General features: G+C 38.0%; 1 protein-coding gene across 3 annotated transcripts; it reads right to left on the minus strand.

Annotated features, from left to right (window-relative positions):
• Positions 1 to 9,091: 9,091 nt before the first annotated feature.
• On the minus strand, positions 9,092 to 25,119 carry OGFRL1 (opioid growth factor receptor like 1). 3 transcript variants are annotated; one of them, XM_036414875.2, is made up of 7 exons: positions 24,676 to 25,100; positions 20,024 to 20,110; positions 19,787 to 19,868; positions 15,570 to 15,648; positions 15,406 to 15,472; positions 15,155 to 15,300; positions 9,092 to 10,503 (listed from the first exon to the last, which is right to left on the minus strand). In XM_036414875.2, exons 1-7 carry the CDS (start codon positions 24,919 to 24,921, stop codon positions 9,840 to 9,842), a joined length of 1,371 nt encoding a protein of 456 aa, XP_036270768.1. In that variant the 5' UTR covers positions 24,922 to 25,100; the 3' UTR covers positions 9,092 to 9,839. The 3 variants fall into 3 exon arrangements, with proteins under 3 accessions (XP_036270768.1, XP_036270769.1, XP_036270771.1); XM_036414876.2 differs by having other exon boundaries at positions 19,787 to 19,865; positions 24,676 to 25,097; XM_036414878.2 differs by lacking the exons at positions 15,155 to 15,300; positions 15,406 to 15,472 and having other exon boundaries at positions 24,676 to 25,119.
• Between the last annotated feature and the right edge of the window lie 247 nt (positions 25,120 to 25,366).

Consider the following 25,366-nt stretch of genomic DNA (forward strand, 5'->3'; position numbering starts at 1 on the left):
AAACTGGATGTGTTGACAAATGAAAATTCAGAGATAGTTCCCTGATTTCCAGTTTGGGGATCTAGGGATGCCATTGGATGAGATTAGAAATGTCAGAATGAGAAAAATAGAGTCAGCTTCACATTACTTCAGAAGGAGGTCTAAAAGAACTACTTGTGTACAGAGAAGTACAGTCGGAGATGGCCATATTCAAGTCCATTTTCAGAGCCTCAGTGGGTATTTTTTCCCAAATGAAAATGTTTAAACCTGCTTCTGAACCTGCTAAACATAAACACTAGCTGGTGGAAAATACATTAAGTGGTGAGAAAACCTCTTTCATGGAGAGGACTTTAGCCTTGGATTAATATTTACAGCATAGGTAAGCTTATGCTTTGGAATTCATTTTAATTATTAAAGGATGGCCATGAGTTAAAAGAAGCCCCAGAGCAAACACACTGAATAGAGAGCCTGGGGGCATGGGCTCCACCTCAAGCTCTTATATCTGCAGCATTTGAGAAAAGTCATGTCACCTCTCTTCATTATCTACAAAATTAGGACCCACACTCACTGCTAACTCTAAAAGTCTATAATTTCCCTTCCCATTTCTGGACATTGAAGCAGATAAAATGAGGAGAAACTGGCGGAAATGAATGCTAGAGAACCTGGAAATGTCCAACATCTATGTGTCAATGAGAATTTATTCCAGATCTTATGTCTGACGTCCTGAAAGGATAAACTGTTGAATAAGACAATAGCCCAAGACCTCTCACCCACTTTTAGTGTGAATTAAATTCAGAATTTTGAAAGATTTGAATATTTATGTAGCACAATATTATTCATCTTCCTAGTTATGAATTGCAAAAGTAAGCAAAAACAATGGCAAGTGGGCCACCACGTTCATAGTATTAATTATTTACACATTTTTAAATAGTGTTCACTGTTAAGTGGTTTTTTGCTAGGATGTGGAATAAATCTATAGTGGAAGGTTTGAAGTTAAAATTGCCTTTCAATAAAAATCAATAGTGATGGTGTCCTAAAACAAACTAATCCTGATCCTGATCAAAAGACTTCAGCTCTTTCTTGGCAAAAGGAAGCCAGTTTAAAAAATTAAGGAAGTGATAAAGAGTTGTTTTGTACATTCACTGTACTCACAGTGAGGGAAAATTTCTGTCCTTTCAATATCAATATGTCTATTATAAAATTGTCAATTCCACCCATGATAGCTTTTTTTTTTTTAAGTAAGAACTATGTTAAAGTCATAAGTAAAACTTAAGATGTTTGTTTTGTCCTGTAAACTTGACAGGCATACATTAGAAGATTAGATTGACCTCCTTTGAGACAAATGCAACACAGAGTTGTGCCCAAAGATCTTAATTTTGACTAGAACACTAGCAGCCATTATACAGGTGTGCCTTCAATATGTCCCTGGCATTTCACCTACACTCTAATCTAGGGGTGTCGAACTCAATCAGAGAAGAGGCCAAAATCTAAAATCCAGCCTAAATCGCGGGCCGAATGGTTTACTGAACAGTCATAAACTGTCATTGTGATGGAAACGCAGCGGAGTGCAGTGATGACAGCGTGGTGCGGGCCACATTGCAAGGCCTGGCGGGACGGATTTGGCCCTCGGGCCTTGTGTTTGACACATGTGCTCTAATCCTTCCAAGAAACTCACAAAGTAGATGTATCACCGAGAGACTAGAGACCCAGAGAATTTATGTGACTTGCCCACAGCCACTCAGCCAGCTATAAACGATGATGTTGCCATATGGACCCAAGTCTATCTGATCTCCAAGCCAGCTCTCCCCATTTAACAAAGTGCCTCTGCCCTTACTTTTTTACTACTTCAGGGCTTTTTCTTGAACTCCTCTCTCTGACAACTGTTAAACCATTTATTCAAAGATCTCAGACAACCTCAGCACTCTAAGGTAAGCTGTCAGATCTCATTGGGTTTGCGTCATCTACCATTCTTTGTTTATTCCTTCTTCCTCTAACCTCTTCCCTTTTTAAAGCTGAGAGTAGATAAAATAACCTATTTCAATCACAGAAAAAAGTGTTATTCATCATTTGAAAAGATTAGTGTATTCCTTGGTAGAGTTGGACAGTACACTAAGGTTATAAATATATTAGAATGCTAACTATTATAACAAAATCAATAAACCCAGTCTTCCTGAGTATTTAAGTCACATCCTTGCTGGTTCTCTAATCTCTCTCGTCAGTAATCTATTTTAAAATGCTCTTCCAATTAATCCTAGGTATTTATAAAGATAATGTCCAAGGCAGGATAATCCTTACAAGTTTCCTGTGTCAGTCTGACTCCTTATTCTGTCACAATCGCCAAAGCTTAAAATCACCCACAAGCCAACCTGCTCATCATTGCTTTCATCCAGGCTGGGATTTCCTTTCATTCCTGAAACACCAGCTTGCCTGCTTTGCATTCACTTGAGGTTTAGCATAAGGAACATGTTATAAATTTTTTCTCTAAACTCTCTTCCATATCAAATTTTTGCTTCCTTGAAGAAATGCAGACTCAGTCCTGAATTTTTCACTATACTGAGAATCTCCATTGTTTTAAGATTATACATTCCCCTCAGACATTCAACCTTTGGAGAAAACAAAACCTCTCTATATCCTATTACTGGAAATCCACTCTTCCCTTATGACAAGAAGTGCTTGTGTGAATACCTCTACTAAACAAATTCATCTCAAAGGCTGCAGTTAAAATCATGCTCACTCACCCATATGGTTCTCATTCTCATTTTCTCTCTCTCTTTCTCTCTTCTTCCTTCATCTTTTCCTCCATCCCTCTCAATTATACACAATGTGATTTCATTCTCTTACCACAGTTTAATCTTAGTTCTTTCATCCTTTCTTTCCTGCCACAACAGATCAATACAACCAACCTCAAATGTTGCTTTTCCTCATCTTCATCCACATTGTCCTTTGATATCAGTGTAACCTTCTCACTTTAACCTCATAACTGTATTTTTTTAATAAAAAATTTGACTTTTAAAAAAGACTAGCCCAATTAAGTGAAAAATATTTCATCTCCATTAGTTTTTCATTTTCATCTGTATTTAATATACTTTTAATATTTTGCAGCAGAGAAAAGTAAAAAAGAGAGAACAATAAACATCCAAGTATTTACACATGTGATCTGCACTCCAAAATTTCACAACACAAATGACTTTATGTGTAAATAAAATTCTACCCTCCAAAATAAGGTATTTATATTGGAGCATAAAAGAAAATAATGTTGATCTCATGTGATAATCACAAAACATACATATGTCTAATCATAGAAAAATAGCAAGTCATTTGTTCCAGACCTTTAAAATATTTTAATCATGCAAAATCAACATAATGTATTCTAACATAATGCTAAAATGTTAACTAAGATGAAGTTAGGCCTTTGTTTTACAGGATTTGTATTTGGCAATAGTTATTAAAATAATTACTCTAAAGGAACTCTAAAATATATTAGTTCAGAAACAATATTTCAAAACCCAGCAGGAAGCAACAGAAACTATTGCTCTAATACATTTTTTGTCATGACCCTGCCATACAGTTACAGAATTATAAAGGAAGTGTTTCACAGTATCATACAGATCCAGAAATGGTTACATCTCCTACCACAGACACAGGGTATGGGTACTAACAGACATGCACAGCATTCTGTAATTCATACTGCAGCAGCAAGCAGAGAACAAAGGCCTGGTGGCTGCTGGAGAGTCAGAACCTATGTGGGAAGCAAGATACATCTTTTTAAGAATCATACCCATTTTCCTGAAATACTTCAAATACAAAGGACACAATAGTTTCCAAATTAAAATAGTGACTAGATACATTTGGCCAACTATCTTCTCAGTAACACTGAAGAGCAATATCTTCCTTAGGAAACAAGTAAGTGCCCTTTTTGTAAAAAGGAAAATAAATATGGCTGTCAAAGTAGCCAGCACTTGGTCTCATTTGCTTCTCTGAATTGTAATGCCACATGATTAGTATGCTGTCAACTCTTGATGGTACAGGAGATAGCTACTTCATTAATCAACAACTTATCCCTAAATCTTCACTTATCTGCAGCCAGTCTGTCAATTTAATTTTTGTTGTAAAACCACCAACTATCAATTCACACCAGCAAAGGAATTAAACTTGGTATGTGATCATTTGATTAATTCTATCAGTCTCCTGTGGAGTAGGTGGGATTCACGGTCCAAATGAGAGTATTAATGGGATTCTGTTTCCACACCAATCCATCATCTCCTTGGCACAGAGCTGATTCTGAAGGCACATCCCTACCATAAAGCTCTTGTAGATCATTCCTCAACTTCCAATTATCCAGGCACTTGCATGAACCTATAATTAGTTATATATTCTTTGCAGTGAGTTTCTTGCTACTGTTTCTAATCTTTTGTTTCAGTTTGTGTTTTTCTTTTCTTCACATGAAACAAAATCCATCAGCATTGGGAAAAATGCAATTTCACCAATGAGTGCTGCATTTGAACATTTCTTAGGACCAAAATGTATTACTTAAACCACTCCAGTAATGCAAAGTGTTCCATGAACTCCATTGTAATTTAAAAATAAAAATATGTTAAACTTTGTAACTTATACTTTCATAAGGTTTCTGATTATTTTTTAAAAAGGTCTTTTGATGCATCAAGTGAGCATCCATGCCTTTTCCCTTTCATTTCATTTCTAAAAAAAAAAAAGAATACTTTATGAAAAGGCATAAACATACATATATATGTAATACATATATAAAAAAACATACACACATATATATATATATATATACATTAAAGAACAATCTAAAATAATTTCTAATTGAAAAACTAGGGAAATGCCTATGTGGAATTGGTATTACAATGTGTTTCCCAAGATAGGTATAAGAATACAGCTATAATTTATGTAGCACATGTCCAATTGCTCACAATTTTCTAAACTATAAAATGGTGGCAAATAACATTTTATGAAAATGTATGCTTATTATAGTGGTGTATGGAGTCCACAGTGGCCCACTTTCCTCAGAAGTCTGAGGTCACAAGGTCCCACAGCCTCACTGTGCATAATTGGCTCTAGGACTGTCATGCCATTGGAGAGGCTGCTGGCACTTCACCTAGATGCCCACTCCGGTTCTTGGTCACCTCTCCTCTCTGAACTCTACTTCCAGGCAGAGTTTGGACCATAAAACAAGATAATTAGTTGTATCCTCTACATAGAAGCTTCAATTCAGGAAGACAAACTAAACAGTAAGTTTTTCAACAGATCAGGAAAACAGGGAGATGACAAAAACATTCTCTCTAATCTAGGGAAAAGGCAGCAACAGGGCTTTGTAAACGTCTCTAATAAGACTATGGCATAAAAGTTTAAAAATTAATTTCATGTTCCTTCAACCACCTACTGGAAGTAATCTTTAAATAATTTCTCTAATAGAATTCAATGATCTGCATCCATCTGCATCTAAGAACAGGAAGTAAAACATAGAAATTACTTGTAACTAAGATATTTAAAATGAAAGTATAGTATGTAACAAAATTAAGCAAAAACAATAAATAAATGAAATAATATAATTAATCAAGTTTACCATAAACACTTTTTGTTAACTATAACATGGTGTTGAACACTGTGGCGAGTACAGGCCCTTGTGAACTGATGTTACTTGACAAATGGAAATTTCTCCAAAATGAAAAAATACCGAAGTCAAGTCATTAAAATAATTGATATTCGTGGAATGTTCCTTATGGCAAGATTTTACAATGGAGTAAAAACTTAAACTTGTGAATGAAAACCATTTGCGTTAGTTAAGGCACATTTGGGCATCTCCAGACATTCACCTGTATAACTATATTGACTTCATAATAAGAGGTTTCTAAAAACAGTCTGTCCCCAAACACAATCTGCTGGGTAGGCTGGAAAACTAGAACAGGGAAGGAAGCAGGGTAATCCTTGCTGTCACCCTAGAGATTACCCACACACATCTGTTCCTGTAATAAACACTACAGAATTCCAAGTTGAAATCAATATACAGCATGTTCACCCCTAACTTTCTCTACCATACATTATCCCAGGCCATCATTCTCTACAACTACACCTACACTTGAAATGATTCTAGCATGTCTAACTCCTGCCTGCCTGGTACTTAACACATACACCCCAAAAGAGAAAGAGGGATTTTCTAAGTGGAAAACAAAATAGGTATCTTCAAAACTGCTCCTCTAACAAAAGATCCCTATTCACCCCCAGCCGACAGGGAAGGCCCCTGATGCCAACCCCAGTCCAGCAGGTTGAGGATGCCCCCCTTTCTCAGGCTGGAAGAACCTCAACTCTAAAAGACAAAAAACATTCTTGATTTAGTTACTCAGTAGATTGGTTATAAACTCAGCCATCACTCTACTACAAACTTCAGAAATTTAACTTTTAACAATTAACAAATATTCTCTACCCATCAGTCCAACCCACTTTTAACCACTGGATGTGGAGGTTTACTTACTAAAATGATTTTTGAAGAGTAACTCACATGTAAAACTAGACTGTTTTTCCTTTTTCACCAGATAATACTTTCACTCAGATTAAATTATAAAAGCTAAAAGTAAAGTTGGTTACTGTACCAGTATACCACAAAATAGGAACATAATTATTGTGACAGGTGCTACATACAGCATTTTCATATTTTTAATACTAAGCAAAAAAAAAAAAAATCTTAGAACTTCTCTAATAACTCCTGAGTTGTTTTATTTTCTCCTTAAATCTTCAAAAGTAGTCTGAAAAACTAAATTTAAAATAAAACTATAGAGTATTTTTTGAACTGAGAAGTAGACCTGATTTAGACAAAGCAGACAGTTTCACTTTTATTGTTATTCTTTTGAATTTCTTATAAGATCGAGCATGAAAATATATAAGGGCACAATATTCATAATGTTATAAACCTTTACTGTACTGACATATACCTTATAACTTTACAATATTTCAAAGTATTTTTACATATATCATCTCCTTAGAGATATAAAAGCACAAAATATTATAAATGCACTGGACTAATCAAGCAGTATAACATCGATTTGCCGTAAAATGCAAGTTAATATTTTATCAATAGCCAATATTTAGTATCCTTATAGTCCAAGGTACAACAATAAAGTCTATATATTTGCAAAAATTCAATAATGTTTCTAGCTTTTTGGTCATGCTTTACTGCATGTTCATAACAGCTTCTCAGTAAATTTCTGTGAGCACGTGGTACTTTTTAAAGATACAAAACATAAGTCAAACCCAAAGGGTTGTTTCATATGTAATACACACAAATACATATCTATAGCTCTTTTTTAAAAATTATAAAATATGAAAGTATTATTCTTAGTAGAAAAAAAGTCTAGACACTCATAATTTTTATCTGCAAAATAAACAATATCCTCTTCCATTATTCTCCAATGAATAACTCTTTCATAAGTGACTCACAGATTAAATGTAGGAATCATACTGTTACATGTGAATATGCATTTAAAATAAAATATGGTGTGGAAGGGCCACTGTTTTCAATGGAAGCTAGGTAGTTTTTCCTTTGAGATAAGATGTTCTCAAATTAAATGGCACATCCTAAATTAACCCCTAATTAGGAATTATATTCTGAAAGTTGAATTATTGAATGTTTTTATATCTAAGAGTTCTGACATACTACATAGTTTCTAAATAATTTAGATGATACCCATTTATTTTAGTATCTGTCCACTATTTACTATCTTAATATCTTGTCACAAGTTCTTAACATTATGCACTTAGAAAACAGTCTGAAGACTTTATTTTGCGTGTCAAATTGATAAAGTATTTTTAATTTAATGAATTGTATTTCTATAATTCAGCCCAACATGACAAGCTATTCTCACCTGCTAGCCCTACAAAATTGATTACTAAACTCTATGGAGACATTGCTTCAACAAACACCACCTTCAGAGGGTTCATGTAAGAAAGAAATTGAAATATAAAAGAATTGTTTCCTCAAATCCTAAAAATCACTTCTCAAAAACATAAACAAAAATTGGCATATTTTGGGAACCAAAAATCATAACTCTTCTATATTCATTAGGATATGGTATACAACACGAGTGTTACTAATATTCATATAAACAAAGTCAAGATTGAGCAACTGTGATGTTTCTTGTAAACTTCAAAGCAATAAAATCATATTTGTAAAGGCATACTGCTGGTGTGTTTATTTTCCAGAAAGGCTCTGCTTAAAATCCTCTGATCAATAAATGGAACAGATGACATATGATGTGATTAAAAATGTGACATAGTAAACATTCTCTGGGGATTAAAGTAAATAGAACTTTTCTTAAAAGCCGAAGAGACACACAAAAGCCAATTAATTTCTTTCTAAATAAAATAAAATGAGAATTTTTTTCTATTCATTGCTTTCACTATATCTGTATGCATATTTTGACCTTCTTACCACAGTGTTTATGATTTTTCCTGATATGTAATAATAATGTTAAAATATTATAAGAAATACCATTATTTTCTCTTAACCAAATTAACACATTAATTGCTTACTAAAACTGAGTATATGGAATTTCAAATCAGTTCTCAATTTTAAGGTTCGACAACTTAGAGATGCATCAAACTGTAATTCTTTTTAAAAAGATATGTGCCCGGCTGGAGTGGCTCCGTTGGCTGAGCATCTCCTGTGAACCTAAAGGTTGCCTGTTCAATTCTCTGTCAGGGCATATACCTAGGGTTGTGAGTTCGATGTTTTTCTCTCACATCAATAGCTCGCACTTTCTATCCCTCTCCTTGGATTAGGATTTAAATAAATACACAAATAAATAAATAAATAAAAGATACACTACAACTAAGCAATATTTTTAATTTTGTAATCCTCATAACACTGAGATATTCATGGTTTTAGGAACCACTGCCTTGTTGCCAGTGCAAGGGGCATGCCTTTTAAAAATAATTTCCTTTCTTATTTTTAAATTCCTTTCTTATTTATATTCAGAAATAAAGCACCAAATTTATATGAAACAGCCAAAGAAGGCAAAATTCTTTTCTTGGACTTCTGCATAAAAAATAAAAAAAAAAAAAAAAAAAAAAAAAAAAAAAAAAAAAGTTTAAGCACTTAATACAAAAATTTTTTTTATTATTTCAAGCAAAGCAAATTTTTGAAATCATACAGTTGAGAGTCCCACTCTGCTCCGTTGAAGTTTCAATACAGGAGTTTATCCGAATGTGCACCAGAAACAGAGGTGCTGCCTGATACAATGGTGGGTGCGGGTGGGTGCAGAGACGGGAAGAGGAAAAGACAGTAGCAAGACTGACAAACGGGGGGTGAGGGGGTCACAGCTCCCCAAGAGCATCCATTTCATCTAAAATAAACATGTTGAGGTATTATAATGAAAACAATCCAAGTTATTTTCTAATTAAAAATCCAAATTACTTCTAGATTTTCCCAGCTTTTAAAAAACAAAACAAAACACAAAGGAATCCATAAAACAGGCAAAGGTGTGGCAACATAATGAAATTATCCTCTTGGTTTTCTTTAGGTAGACTGTACCTTCTCAAAATAATATATTTGACATCCCAAGCACTGCATCAGTATTTGCAGATATATGAAAATAATTATAAAATAATTATTGTATACAGAATTTGTAAACTCACATCCTAAAAGTGTTACCGAATACATTCATTTACTGGGTCTTATCTTAAACATTTTATTAAACTTAATGTCATCCAGAAAAAAAAAAATGCTTACAACATAAATCACAAACAGATGGCTCAAATTTGAACTGTGACCTCTGTTCTTTCGAACAAACTGTACAGCAGTTTCCGCCTCCTCTCCCTACACTGGTTTGTGGGTTTCTGTGAATTCACGGAATCAGTTCCTCATCCTGGGAAGCTTGATTTCCAGGACTTCCACAGTCTTTGCTATGACTTGCACCTTCTTCATCTTTTTCGGGAGGAGATGCACTCTCTGTTTTCTCTGTGGGATTACTCGTAGCTTCTTCTGGTTGAGAATTTGAACTCTCAGCGTTCCCATCCTCTGTGTCCCCCGGCCTGGCGGCTCCGCTGCTGGGCTCTGTGCAGGGCCTGTCTGTGACTTCCTCAGGCTCTTTAGGCGCCGCTATTTTTTCTTCAGCTGCTTTGCTATTTACAGGAGCTGCTGAGGAGGAAGTTTTGGAGTCTTTAGATTTTTTGTGCATAGAAGTTTGACTGTTAGGACTGGAGGCGGGAGGGGCAGGCATTTTCTGGGCTTTGCCTCCTTCTGCGTCTTCTTTCCGAGGGGGTCCCCAGATAAAATTCTCTGAAGGCGTGTAATGTTTCTGGGCGAAACGTAGGAGCTTCCTCCTTTCCCTCCTGTCTTTAATGGTATAAACAAAATACTCCAGCGCGCTCTGTTTAATATTGGGGATGGTATTTTCCACAAGAGCTTCGTGAAGAATAAATTTTACAAGAGGAGGTTTAAAACTTTCATATCCAAGCTCGCCAAGGCTTTTCAGAATACGGGTGATTCTTAAATAGTTGTGCTGGGACCTAAAAGAGAGGATTGAATAAAATGAGGGGGTGAGGAAATCAGGTGGAGGAAAGCAGGGAAATAAAAACTACTGGGAAAATTTTTTTGTTTTGTTTACAGAAATAAGCCTTGTAATGACTTGTAGAGACACCATTAAGAAAAACAAATTTGAAGGTATGAAACCCTTATAACTCAATGCAATGTCAATCATGTGAAACTCAAACATATAATATACATCCTCCTTATTTCTTAGGTTCTTCAAATTTGAAAAAAATACTTATATTAAAATTTATTTCCACTGATGTTGAATTGTTGTTTCTTAAATACACTGAGGATAAGTGATCTATTAGAGTATTTATTTGCAACAGCAATGTACTGTACCTGTCACCAGTGCTGAACCTAAACACAATATTAGCTACTAACTGAGTAGTATAATTTGCAGTGTAAACTGGTCAGCAAAATCTATCATATTAGCCAACTCATGAGGAAAGATGCAAAAAAACACTCTATCCTGCTAGAACAACTCTAACAAAAGATGCAACACTGACTAATTTAACAGAACACATACAACTACAGGAAATGATGATGGCTCGCTAAGGTTCGTATACTCATTTACTGGACTTCACTGGACTCTTGCAACAATCAATTTAGTTGATAAATATGCAAGCCATGTAGAACTCAATAAATAATATGTACTATTTAACAATAATGTTATTATTTAAATATCTGATATTAAGAACTACCATATTTGTATCTACCCCAAAGTAGTGACTCAATTCCATGCTAGGCCTCTCTCCTCTTTCTCTATCAAAGAACTTTAAATTTTCCTTCCAATGACATTGATTCCAAAGATGCCCTTTCCCCCAGATAGCACTATCATCATTCTCCTGTCCCTATACTAAAGCCATTATCAGATGAAAGCTTCCCAATTCTGTTTTAACACAATTTATAATCTTCCTCCCCCACTTCACTCAGCCCAATAGTTGCCTTATTGCACATGCCTGGCTGCATCCAAAGGAATCTCCAGCTACATATATTAATCATGTATTGTCATCAACAGCCCAGATATTTGTTTACACAATATTGCAATTGTGTAATATTGAGTCACTTACTTTTAACTTCCTGAAACCTATTTTATACCTCAGAAACTTCTTGTTACAAGCATTGCTCATGCCTGTCCTGGCTTCCAAGTATGCTTGGAGGATTTCACTTAGGAATAACTAGCAAACTATTTGGGAAGAATGGAAAAGGATGTCAATGAATTATTTGAAGGAAACAAGGGAGTGGTTCCATGGTCTCAGAGTTTGATAAGAGAGTTTGTTTGGACAAAACAACAGTCTTAAGGATTTGAGCTAACAACACTGGAAAAGATAAATTGAACAGTTCTGATTGTCACCATCCTTATGGTTGTTTACCAAAAAAGTATTATCTTAACATTCAACTCTTTGAAGGCAAAAGGTAAAGCATGTTTCAGCCTTATGAATCTGTACTTTTTAATAGGAAGTAAGGGTATTTAGGGACAATATAAATTTGGGTGAAGTTAGGATAAAGTCCCATTAGTGGCACAATTGACTTAGTTGTTAGGCTAATATAGATTCTGTATAATCTAAAAACTTAGTGACAAAACTCTTGAGCACATCTGCCTCATATGTCTACAATAAAGAGAAGTATGGGAAAGTGAAAGAATATTTTTTAAAATCCTAATGAGTTATATGACACAACAAAATTTACTATATTTGCAAATAGCTCAATTTCATATATCCGGTTCAAGATGAATGGCCAAAATAAATTTTCTGTATACATTTATAGCTACACACATAGCTACACACTCTCCAATTAAAAATATTTATGTAACAGTAGAAAAGTACAAAAACTTAGGTTGAAGAGAATAAAGACCAGGATGATGGAACAAAATTATATAAGAAAGAAATTAGGTGTTTCAATATGATTTGAAATAAATGTCACAAACAAAAACAAAATGGAAGAAAGAAAAGTAGCTAAAATCCTAATACTGTGAGAGTCTTTGGGGTTATACAGCTGATAAACAAGAGAGGCCAGGGCTTCTAGACAGAGGTAAGGACTTCTTCAGGAAGACCAAGCAGGTGAAGAGAGAATGCACAAAAGGCAAGAATTAGGAAACAGAAAATAGAAGTTAAAGGAGATTCCAGAGTCTAAAATATAATTTAGTCGGTCATCTAAGGTGATTACAAATAAAACTGGAAATACATCTTAGTGATTGGTTTATATATCTGCACTGTCATGTTTGAAAATATTTCACCTCTTCTAGCCATGGCCACTTGTTCACTGAACATTATTTCATTTCACCTCATTCAATATTTTTGTCAGCTGGGCTCCTATAAATAAATATTGAGTTCTCTGTCTACTCTAAAAAACTCAAGATGTCATATAGGTTAAAACACAAATAAGTTATGGCATTTAAAGATAAATCAGAAAAGAAACCAACTGAAGAAAAAAAATGACATAGAAGTCTTCCTAGAGTCCCTTGTAATTTGTTCAAATCTAGTCAGTATAAATTTTTAGCAACTAAACCTCAAAGGAAAGTTGTTTTCTGGAAGATTTTTTAAAAAATATATATATATATTTTTATTGATTTTGTACAGAGAGGAAGGGAGAGAGATAGAGTTAGAAACATCGATGAGAGAGAGTCATCGATCAGCTGCCTCCTGCACATCCCCTACTGGGGACATGCCCTCAACGAAGGTACATGCCCTTGACAGGAATCGAACCCCGGACCCTTCAGTCCCCAAGCCAAGGCTCTATCCATTGAGCCAAACTGGTTTTGGCTGTTTTCTGAAAGATTTTAAGGCAATTCACTCACAGCTGGAAAAGCTCTATGCAATCGCCAGGGAAAAGAAAAAGAGACAATGGGCGGTGGAAAGTAAGCAGGCTGCATGGAAGAATGGGGCAAGGGGTGGGGGGGAGAGGGAGGCACATGGCAGCCAGTTCAGGCTCCCCTCCCCTGACTTACCCCAGGAAATCATTTAACAAAAACCTTCAAAAGGGCTCTGTTTCCAGCTATCAATTAGAGGTCTGACAATATAACCCAGGAGGATTTAAGCTGACAAACATATGTTGTTCATCATTTATTCATTCAACAAACATTTGCTAAGCAAGATTGCTATTCCAACCAAAAACAAATTGGAGGCAGAGATTCTCTAAAACGATAAACACGAGTGCATGAAAGATGAAGATACTACCCGTTCTCTCCAAAGATTTACTTCCGCCATTCTTCCTGTCAAAAGGCTACATGCATACAGCTTTCTTTGACAGTATTATGTAAGAGCTTAGAAACTGTCTAGAGATAGCTACCAGCATTGCTTAGGCAGAGACTTACATACTTCTGCTTAATTGTCCTAAGTCAAATTTAACTTCAGTTATAAGTGATTGGATCTTCTAATCAGGATCATAAAGCTTTATGCCCTTCAATATTTTAGTGCAAGTCACCATTTTAATATTGTTGATTATAACTGAAAACAGTAAAAGAGTCCTGGTTGGGTAGTTTAGTTGGTTAGAGTGCTGTTCCAATACTCCAAGGTTCAATCCCCAATCAAGACACATATAAGAATCAAACAATTAATGTATAAATAAGTGAAATAATAAATTGATGTCTCTCTCTCTCTCTCTCTTTCCCTCCCTCCCTCTCTTCCTATTTCTCTAAAACAAATAAATAAATAAAATAAAAGAAAGGCTTAAACATTAATAGTTATTTTAGTAAAATGAGATGAACGTTCTAGAAAGATACAATAATTTTAGTTAATTATTGCACAAAATTCTGATTTGTTTTGGACAAAAAATATTTCTTAGGCAGTTTCAATTATTTTTTCTCTGGGTACCTATCCAGATCAGTTAATTATAATATGCTAAACAAATGCTTTCAAGCTGTTGGTTTTATAGTCTAGCACTCATAACCCACCCTATAATTAAAAAGGAAAAAAATTTAAATATAATTAAAAAGGAAAAATTTTACATTTTATTTGCATGTAAAAAAATATTAAGCAAAATAAACTTTAGGTAAAAGTATTAATGCAAGTTACAAATATCTAAGCAAAAGAATATAGCAAATCAATTCCAAATAAACTGTTAAAAATTTCCTTCAAAGGGTTTGAAATTCAGGAACCCAAAGTGGCCTTTGGTTTTTTACCTAAACAGAAAAGACTTTAATTTTCCTCTTTGTTTTTTTTTTTTTTTTTTTTTTTTTTTGCATATGAGACTATCTCAGTCTTATAAAACGATTTTTGTGTCAAAGGCCTACTTCATGGATTTAATCCAAGAAGGCGCTAAGCTTGAGGAACAGACTGTGCCCTGTGAAGCTCACAACCTTGTAGAGGGGATTCAGAAAACTGTACAAACAGTAGCCATAAGTGACAAGAAATCAGTGACAAGAAGGGAAGGAGGCCACTGGCTGTGGGCAGAGGAGCCATTTCAGGAATAAACATCTCTGATGCTGAACAGCCATATTTCTACTTGGAATTTTGTTGTTTTGTTTTGTTTTAGAATATAGAACAGAGAGTAAAATGCATTTCAGACCAGCTTTTGAATTCAAACATCTGCTCGTTGTTCCTCTGGGAATTCCTGGGTTCCACAGAGAATTCCAACCAAGGGAAGGAAAGCAGCATGCTGGCCCTGATGTTCAGCAGGGCCTTCACTTACTCATTCAGGTGCTGGAACCTTTCCTGCCAGTTAACAGCCCGAGCAACATTACCCGTTTTATCAATCAGCTTTATTCCAAAAAATTCCAACATCATTTTATAAGCCAGGAGAAATCTTCTAATTGCTTCTTTTGTTTTTTTGAATTCCTAATGAAAAGAAAAAGTCAGCTGAAATGATTCAGTAATTACCAGGTCAATAAAGTAGCAATATTACTTGGCCATCTCATGTAAAATAAAATGATCTTGCATTACCTCAATTTCATATGTAGTTAGTTCTTTAGCATAGAAGTTCAAGCCTTGTTCTCTCAGGGGGAAAAGCCTATTTTTCAGAAAAATAATGTTTGTATATTAATGTTGTCCGGAAAACATGCATGGTTAAATAGGGCTTGGTTCAAGACAGAGGAGATGAAACTGACCATTGGATGTAAGTGTGGTTGTGCTCCAGCTTCTCATAATCTCCTTTCCACTTACTGAGAACCTCTTCAATGTACACACCTGAACAGTAAATATGCAGAAAGTGAACCAGACACTGTAAACACTGGTGAAGGCATTTTAAAGTTTAATCACTTAAGCTTTATATTAGACATTTTTAAATATTAATAACAGCCCACAAGAATATAGCTTTTAAAAAATAAATTCCCTATGCCATACACTGAGTTACATAATGGGCCTAATTTTTTTTTAAAGTGGTACCTCAAATTGCAGGAAGTTCTATTGAACAGCATTACTCTACAGAAGAGTTGGCAAACTCTGGTCTGACATCTGTTTTGTAAACAGTTTTATTGGAACACAGCCATGCACAAATGAATAACATTCATTTATGTATTTTACACCAGAACAATGGAGTTTAATAGTCACAACAGAGACCATATGGCTCAAAAAGCTGAAAATATTTACTATCTGGCCCTGTACAGAAAATATTTACCAATCCCTGCCCTAAAGGGTCATATAGGTCTTTAAATATTAGATAGGATCAAATTGAGATGAATGCCAGGGGAAAAGAAAGAAAAAAAAGGAGGAAGAGAAAGAGATGGAGAGAAGCAAAGAAAAGGAGAAATAAAAAATGAAAGAAAGCCCTGGTGTGGCTGAGTTGGTTGGAGCATCGTCACCTACACTAAAATGTCACAGGTTCAATTTCGGATCAGAGCAGATAATCAGGTTTATGGGGTGCAGCTGATCAATCTTTCTCACATCGATGTTTCTCTCTCCCTCTCTCTTCTCTAAAATCAATAAAAACATATTAAAAGAAAAAGGTATTGAGCTATGGCGAGTATATCTAAATGGTTAGAGTACTGGTCTGCCCTCCGGGTTGCAGGTTCAATCCCCAGCCCTGGTGGAGGCGCTTGCTGGAGCCAACCAATCCATGTCTCTCTGCATCTCTGTGTCTCTGTGTCTGTCTCTCTCTCTCTTCCTTCCCTTCCTCCCTCCCTCCCTTCTCCCTTCCACCTTCTCTAAAAATAAATGGAAAAAATGTCCTCTGGTGAGGATTAACAAAATAATTGAAAGATAAAAGAAAAAGGTGTTGAGTACCTACCATATGTTGGGCCCGTATTATATCTAGTATACTTCATCTACCTTAATCTTTGCAAAACTCTCCCAAATCAATATTACAATATCATCTCCATTTTACTAATGAGGAAAGTGTGTGATTTACTCAAAGTCACACACTAATAAAAGAATAAATGTAGAAATAGAACACAGGTCTTTCTTGTTTCAAAAAGTAAGTCTTCTTTGTCACATTCTGTAGTTCCCCATAGGAACTTAAATAACAAATTAGAACAAAATCCTCCTGATTAAATCTGTCAAGGTCCTTTCAGTAGACTAATTGGCCATTTAGTCAATTATATAGAAAAATTAACAATGTAATATTTTCTAAACATAACTTATTTTTGTTTCCTCTAGAAATCATTAGTTTTTAGTAGAGGGCCACTCTCAAAAGGTTTGGTAAAATGTTACTTTTGAATCATAATATTGGCTTTATCATGTTGAAACCATCTATTTCCATAGCTTCCAGTTTGTTTTACCTTCTAACTGCCCCTCCTCCTTTTTAATAAGTAAAATACATTCTTGCAGGCTTATGCTTACTGTCAAGAGTGTATGTAATCACTTTTCAATTGTGTGTGTGTACACATGCTAGAGAGGAAAGTATGTGAGTCGAGATAATTTATATAATAAAATAGAATAACATTTTATGTGACCTTAGCTAAAATTTCTGACCCCGACCTATAAGATTTCAAAATACATTTTTTGATAAAGATTACAAAAAATAAGTGCATTACTTATTGTTTTAAATTACAATCTCCAAAATAAATGTATTAGAAATATTAAAATAATTCAGTTAAATACTGTCATATTTCTGTATTCACTATTTTTTTGTTTTGTTTTATTTAATCCTCACTCAAGGATATGCTTAGGGAGAGTAAGAGAGAGAAAGAGAGAGAGAGTGTGAGAGAGAAACATCCATCAGTTGTAAGTGCCCTGATGGGAACAAACCTGCAACCCAGGTATGTATTCTGACTAGAATTGGAACCAGTAACCTTTCAGTGCATGCGCCAATGTTCAACCAACTGAGCCACTCCAGCCAGGCCTGTGTTCAATGTTTTTAATATTTAAAACATTGAACATAGATAAATTTTATTAAATTCAAGTCAGACTCAAGTTAATAATTTGTCATTTCATTTCTCCAAATAATTATCTTGCCCCAACTCTTTAAAAAAAACCAAAAACTAATAGTTTTCCCAGCCAATGTCACCTATGAACCAGGAGGTCACCGTTCCATTCCCAGTCAGGACACATACCCGGGTTGCAGGGATTTGTGCAGGAGGCAATCAATGATTCCCTCTCATCATCGATGTTTCTACCTTTCTCTCTCCCTCTCCCTTCCTCTCTGAAATCAATAAAAATATATTTTTTAAAAATACTAATAGATTAATATTATTTCAATTAATAAATAAAGCAGTGTGTTTTTATAATTAGTAAATACAACAGAGCATTTTTATCCAGTTTCTTTCCAAATCAGAGCAGACTTCTGAGACACCAGAAAATTAATTAAAGTGATTCTGGCCTTTCAGCAATTCTTAGTCCTAACATCCAACTGGTGTGTTTCTCAGTGCACAGTATGGGGAGTTCCTCCTCCAAACACTCCCCCCAGGCTTCAGATATCCTTCCTCCAGTTAGTTCACCAAAGAAGATAAGGCCTCCACTGGGAAGTTTTACAATCCATGATCTTCATTCCTGACTCACATTGATGTGGTTTTTGGCTCAGTTTTCACTGGAACAAAGGGCAAGAGCCAGAGCCATTTGGTCTCCTCACAGGGATAAGGGTTCAAAGGAGAGAAGCCAGCTTTGCTGGTTTGAGCTGAATAAAATTAGGAGCCTACCATGAATCATAGCATGGTGCCTCGTGAAATATGTATATTTCCATTGTGGCTGCATCCTCTTATGAGGATCCCTTTAGAAAAGACCCTATGAGGGCAACTATGGAGTTGTTTAGAAGGAGGCTAGTTCATTTGCAGAGCTGAGTGGAGACCTACTCTTCCCAGGCAGGATACTGGAGCACTGAACTAGGACTGCTATGGCTCCGTGACTCCTGAATCTGGAAGTCTACAGGAAAGATCATTCTAATATAAACATCACTTTTCAATTACGTTCTAAATTGTATGTATGGTATAGTGAAAAGAATACTGAACCCTGGAATCCAGACCCAACTCTTACAATTGAGTATGTGGGGACCTGATGTGGCAGGGATCCACCCTTTCCACGTCCCGCACAGAAAGAGAGATGAAGGAACCGGTTCTAAGTGGAGGTGGCCAGGGATTGAAAATAATAGAAATAAAGAGAGAAGACACAGAGATAGATTTTAAGCTGGGAGCTGGGAGGGACGCCGATCTCCTCTGCAGGAGAGACAGACGACGAAGACCTGAGCCACACAGCACATCTATTTATTTTCCAATCCACCAAGGGGGTTTCACAAGAAAACATGGAGCCTTGGAAGGCCCAGGTCCCACCCACTCCTTCCTCCTGGACAAACACAAGCCAGGAACTAAGAACATCTCTGCACTCCCAGGGCGGGAGTGCAACTGACATGACTCCACCAATATCCCAGGCCCAGTCAGCAACAATCTAAAGAATATCCAGGTGTCTTCCCATTTGGCCCTCTACATGAGTAACTCTTCAATGTACACACCTAGTAAATATTTAAGACCTAATAAATGTATATATAGTGGATTTAAGACCTAGTGACCTTAACATGTAGAGTGTCATTCAAGATTTAAGACCTAGTCACCTTACATTTAAAATGAGGAAGCTGAATTTAGCTCTAAGGTTCCCTAATCACCTAATTTTCTATGGTTTTAAAAATGTCCTCTCCTTTCCACTCACAATAAAGGCTTCCACTACTTGTCAGATAAAAGCCACTGTAAACAGAAGGTATTGCTAATCCACAGTGATTCCTCTAGAATTTGCCAAGTGGATGCTCTCAACTTGAGGGTCTAGGACTTTGGGGACTCAGACTGTACAGTGAACAGTAATGAACACATGCATTGAGAATGTACTGACCATGGAATAAGCAAAGAATAACTAGTTACACTCATTATTTCGATTTTGCTTCTTACCAAAGTAGCAGATTACTCACCATCTGGCTTAAATGGAATTTTATTCTTATAAAAACGAAGATTGCTCAAGTCATTTTGATACCGGATATCTTTGCAGTTCTGCTAAAGGAAAAAATAAGTCAATCTCCAGCATATGCACATATTTAAAAAAACACAATGACCCTTCTTAAATGTTTGTTCACTGGCACCACAAAATAAGAAAAACAGAAGGGAAATATTTTACATTCCTTTTAGAAAAAAATTTTCTGTTATCTTACTGGGTACTGGTGTCTGTATTTGTACAAATCCCTTGCAGCGTAAAAACTTCTCTTTGGTTTGGCAGTTGCTTCAGTGGAATCAGCTCCCTAAAATAAAAAGTGAAATTCCATTCACACGTTAAAGCAAGATAACTTCATTAAGAAATTTCCAGAACAAACTCAAAACAATGACCATCCATAAAGAAAGCCTAAAGAGTGTCAAGCTGTCCAGATAACTGAAAACATTATAAAAGTCCTTTTAATAATACAACATTTGCTGGCATTCTGTCTTTCTGGTTTGAACATAATAACATTTGTCCTAAGGTGTTTTACTAAATTAAAACCTTTATTCACTAAAAGTATACAGAGGCTAAATGTTATGGATAAATATCCATCAGAATAGAATTCAAAATGAATTTAAGACATATACTTTATCATAGGTTATACAACTGATTCTATAACAAAACTTATTTTAGTATACTGTACGTAACACTGAAAAAAAAAAAAACCATGTTAAGATAATAAATCAATGCCGAAACCGGTTTGGCTCAGTGGATAGAGCGTCAGCCTGTGGACTGAAAGGTCCCAGGTTCGATTCTGGTCAAGGGCATGTACCTTGGTTGCAGGCACATCCCCAGTAGGGGGTGTGCAAGAGGCAGCTGATTGATAATTCTCTCTCATCGATGTTTCTAACTCTCTATCCCTCTCTCTTCCTCTCTGTAAAAAAATCAATAAAATATATTAAAAAAAAGATAATAAATCAATTCTACATAGAAAATTGGCATTACTTTTGCAATATTTAGCTGCTTTTGGAAATCAAGTAATATTTATGTAAGAAAAAGAGGCTTTTAAAACAAACTAAATAGCTTTCTAAATTCCATCCTTCATAGCACCATAATACATACATAAAATCAACAGAAATGTGTTAATTCAGTGATAATACAATGCAATATAAATTAACAAATTTAAAATATATACACAAAGAAATTAAAAGTTCTCAATGAACTTCAAACTGTAATGACTTATATATAGCAAGTCTGAAGTTAACTCGTACTATTTATACTTTAAGGAAAATTCCCACCATTAAATAAGTTTTAAAATATAAGATATAGGTCAATGTAATTTATTTACAACCCATGTGTAAGCTAAATGCAGTACTATAATATGTAATAAAGTTCTTCATATCCATATCCCTCAGAAGAACGAGACTGATGACAATTATGAAATAGAAGACAAAGTTTAAATCTCAACATCCATTAACAGCTTTTCCCCCAATCCTTTTCTCATCATCTCCTACCCCCACCTGTGTTAATAGATTGGCTCTGTCTAAGCAGTTTTTGCATGTTTTTGACGTGGTGTGATTCTCACTATTACTACAAGCACAGAGACACTTTACCACCACATTCTCTGATGTTTAACATTAGCTACTCTGCCATGTTACATAAGCAAGGAAAAGCTTAAATTCTGGTTCTTGCCACATGTTTCAAAAGAGCTCTGCCTAGCAAGTTTCTGAATCTATTTAGCCTCAGCTACAACCATATGAATCATCATCCTACATTTGTATAGAAAGCACTTTTCCATTTACAAAGTGCTTACGTGTATTTTATTTCATCTGATTCTTCTAACGCACCTGGCTGGCAATTGTGTTTCCACCTTAGAAGCAAGGTAACCTAGACTTAGAGAAATTGAACAAGACCCAGAGCCTAACGACAGCAAAGGAACTAGACCCCATGCTCTGGGCTCCCAGTCCAATAGTTAGGTACAAATCAATTCCAGCTCCACTAAAAGCGAAAGGTCATTTCAGACACTTTGGTATAATGTGGACAGCCCAAGACATGGAAGCAGGAGACTGGGGCTGAGTCTCAACTCTGCTACTTATTTGTTAGGCCTTAAGCAAATCACTTAACTGAATCTTAGTTTTATTAGCTGTGAAATGAAGGTAATGACTCACGTCCTACCTAATGCCCAGAATTATCATGAGCACCACTGCCGCCTTCAACTTCTGAACGTACCAGCCTGCCAGCATCCATCCCTGCTCCTCCAACTTCTGCACCTTTTGCACTCTCTATCCCATCCCTTTTCACCTGCTCTGGCAAGGATTTTGTTCCTAGTTCCTGTATCATCAAATTTCCCTCTTTTCTGGCTCATTCCCCTCATCAAACATGCTATAGCATCTCTAACCTTAAACCTTAAACATAACCTTCCTTGCCCCAAATCCTCTTTGATTACCACAGATCCAGAGCTCTGCTCACTTTGATAGTAAAACATCACCACAGAGCTGCTCTTTCTCCCGGCCTCCTCCAATTCTCCCAGGACCTACCCCAGCCAGGCTTTCATCCTCATCCAAACAGCACCTGTGAATGTGGCTAACAAATCCCATCTTACCAAATGATTTCTCAGTGCTCAATTCAGGGGACCTCCCAGCAGCATTGGGAGGTCCCTCCTTCCTGAAACACTGTCAGGTCCTACACCTCTGGAGGAGGTTTTCTTCAGACCAAACTGTTCCCCTCTTTGGCTCCTTTTCATCTTCAAGCGCTCCAAATTGAGCAGTGAAGTATCCAAGGCTTAGTCCTCATCCTGCATCACTCCTTGATGACCAGTATCTTTCCATGACTTTAAATACCACCAGTCATATATGCTGGGGACTCCAGGACTGGGGTTCCATTCACCGATATAATTTACTACTCAACTTGGATGTCCCATAGGGTATTGAACTCAAGAGAATTATCGATTTAACCTCTGAAGTTGCTTTCTCCCTAGACTTACCCATCTGAGTTAATGGCATCATCACTTGTCAAGTATTAACTTAGACAAGGAAAGATACTAAAGTCTGAAAGATACTTTAAAGGGAGCGCCAGAAGTACTTGCAAATGAATTGACTATCCGTATTTTCCGGCGTATAAGACGACATTTGAAACGAAAAGTCAACGGAAAATCGGGGGCAAAAGACCAAAATTGCACAAAAATTACCTGCAGATCTTGATGGCAACGTCCGTCTTTTCTTTGAAGTAGAGGGTAGTCTTATATAGAGAATATAAGCCTAAACCTATGTTTTAACTGTAAAATTAGGGGGTCGTCTTATACGCCGGAAAATATGGTATGTAGAATAGGGAACAAATGGGGTTGATAGTCAAAAAGCAAAATTAAAAAGATTTTTTTTTTTTTTTTTTTTTTAGAAGTTAGATGGTGCGTGTTATTGGTGAAAATTACCCGGAATAAGGTGGGACCCGCAACTTGAAAAATCAACCATTAAAGGAAAAAAGGGAAAGCTGGTGTGGTCTACCATTGACTGGGGTTGCAATTAACTGATTGAAACATTAATTACCAAGTTGGTTTCTATTGATGGACCTGATCTTTGGATTGAATCTCTGCTGGTGTGTTCTGATAACTGTTTAGCCAGTTAATTAATTGGGAGACAAATGGAAGGGGGAAATATAGAATACAGCATTTAGTACTTTCCTGGGGTTGAATTCTCAATGCAAAATGACCCAGCAGCAGACCAGAACCAAGGGGCATAGGGGTAGTTACAATTCCAACAGGTTAAGATTCTGACATTAGCGATATATGTATATATTTGGATATGCATTCTTCTCTCTGGATGATCCTCAGCAAGCTGCTTTCTAGACCTGTCTTCTCTAAAATGAGAATGAAAACCAGCAACTCCCACCCCACCCCCAAAATTGCAGTTTATTAAAATAACTTGTTTACCCTAGAGCTTGCACTAAGACTTTTTTTTTTCCTCCTGACCTAAACAGAGATCATCAACAAGCTGTCTGAGGCAGCCTCAGCTGTAGTACTCAGGGGGCGATTCCTCTACTTGAGCAAAGAACCTGTGGTTCTTCGGGCTCCATTTTTTCACGCTCATTTTCCCATCGCCGATACAGAGGGCCCGATGCAGGGCAAACAGCAAATGCCTCTAAGACGCACACTTCCTCGGAGGTTTGGCTAGACAGTTCCTCCTTTTTCAAGTTTCCTGAATTATTTTCTGTTGCCTCAGAGGGTTCGAGGGATATTTACCTCTTTGCTAACCTCTCCTCCAAATTGTCTTAGGCAAATGATTTAAGCACAGGTGGATCAACAAGTCCTCTGCGTGAAATAAGATTTGTGCAGAGTGCCCTGACGCCTCCGTGGAAAGGCCTTACTTGTGGGTTTTAACTTGGGATGGGGACCTTCTACAACACTTTCCCTGCCTGTAAACGCCCAGGAGGGGAGAGCGCTCGCTGCCGCCGATCAGCTGCGGGTCCCACCTTATTCCGGGTAATTTTCACCAATAACACGCACCAGACCGGCTTCCACAAGCCTCTATTTTTAGACAGGGTCCTCCCACCCCACCTTCGCACCCCCCAGTTGCGCTGCAGAGGCAACGAAAACACTCATTCAAGTTGGGTTCTGCCCGGAGGACTTCCCGGCCGTGCCCGCGATCAGGCCCCAGATCGGCAGCGATCGGCGCCCCGGCCCCCGCAGGCCCCCGGTCCCGGGGCGGCGGGGCGGCCGGGAGCACGGAGGGGTCCGGCCGCCAAGGACGCGCAGCCGCCGGCGCCCCTGCCCTCCGCGCGGGCACAGCTCGGCAGCTCGGCGGGCGCTCGCTCCTCTCGCCAGCCGACCAGGTCCTTCCTCCCGGCGCCCGGGGCCAGGGCGCCCGGCCCGGCCCGCAGCCGCCGGGGGCCGCGTACCTGCTCGGCGCCCGCCGCCTCGGCGTCCTGGTCCGGCGCGGGGCTGGCGCGGGGCCGCCCGCCGGCCGGCTCCGGGGGCTGCGCGGGCTGCTCGGGCTCCTGCCCCGGGCCCTCGCCGCTGCCCGGCCCCGGCTCCTCGGGCTCCGACTCCTCGGGCTCCGGCTCCGACTCCGTCTGCCAGGTGGAGTCGCAGTCCTCCACGGTGGTGGGCTCGCGGAAGCTGACCCCGCCGAGCAGGTTGCCCATTGAAGAGGCGGCGGCGGGCGCGGCGCGGGCGCGGGGCGCGGGCTGGGCTGCGGCAGGCGCTAGGGCCGGGGCGCGGCCGCGGCGAGGGCGCAGGGCGGCATCCTGGGCGGCGGGCGCCGCACTGCCTCGGCGCGGCCGGCGCAGACAGCCACACTCGCGGGGAGGAGCCGGCCGCCCCGGGACCGCCAACGCCAACGCTCGAACCCGCCCATCTGGTTCCTTCTCCTCCCCGTGGGCGGGAGCCGGTGCCCGCCCGGAGCCAGGGCGGCAAACAGCCCGCGCCGGCCTGGGCGCCGCCACCCAGGGCGCCTGGAACCCATCTCACTTCCCCTTCTCCCTCCCGCAGCCGCCCCAGCCTTGCCTTGGTTCGGGCCTTGGAAGTCCCCAGGGGTGGATCGGGGTTGGCATCTTAGCCATCCCCTTCCTCCCTGACCCTCCCTTTCCC

The sequence above is a fragment of the Pipistrellus kuhlii genome, unplaced genomic scaffold (genome assembly GCF_014108245.1).
Source record: "Pipistrellus kuhlii isolate mPipKuh1 unplaced genomic scaffold, mPipKuh1.p scaffold_m20_p_5, whole genome shotgun sequence".
Classification (NCBI taxonomy): domain Eukaryota; kingdom Metazoa; phylum Chordata; class Mammalia; order Chiroptera; family Vespertilionidae; genus Pipistrellus; species Pipistrellus kuhlii.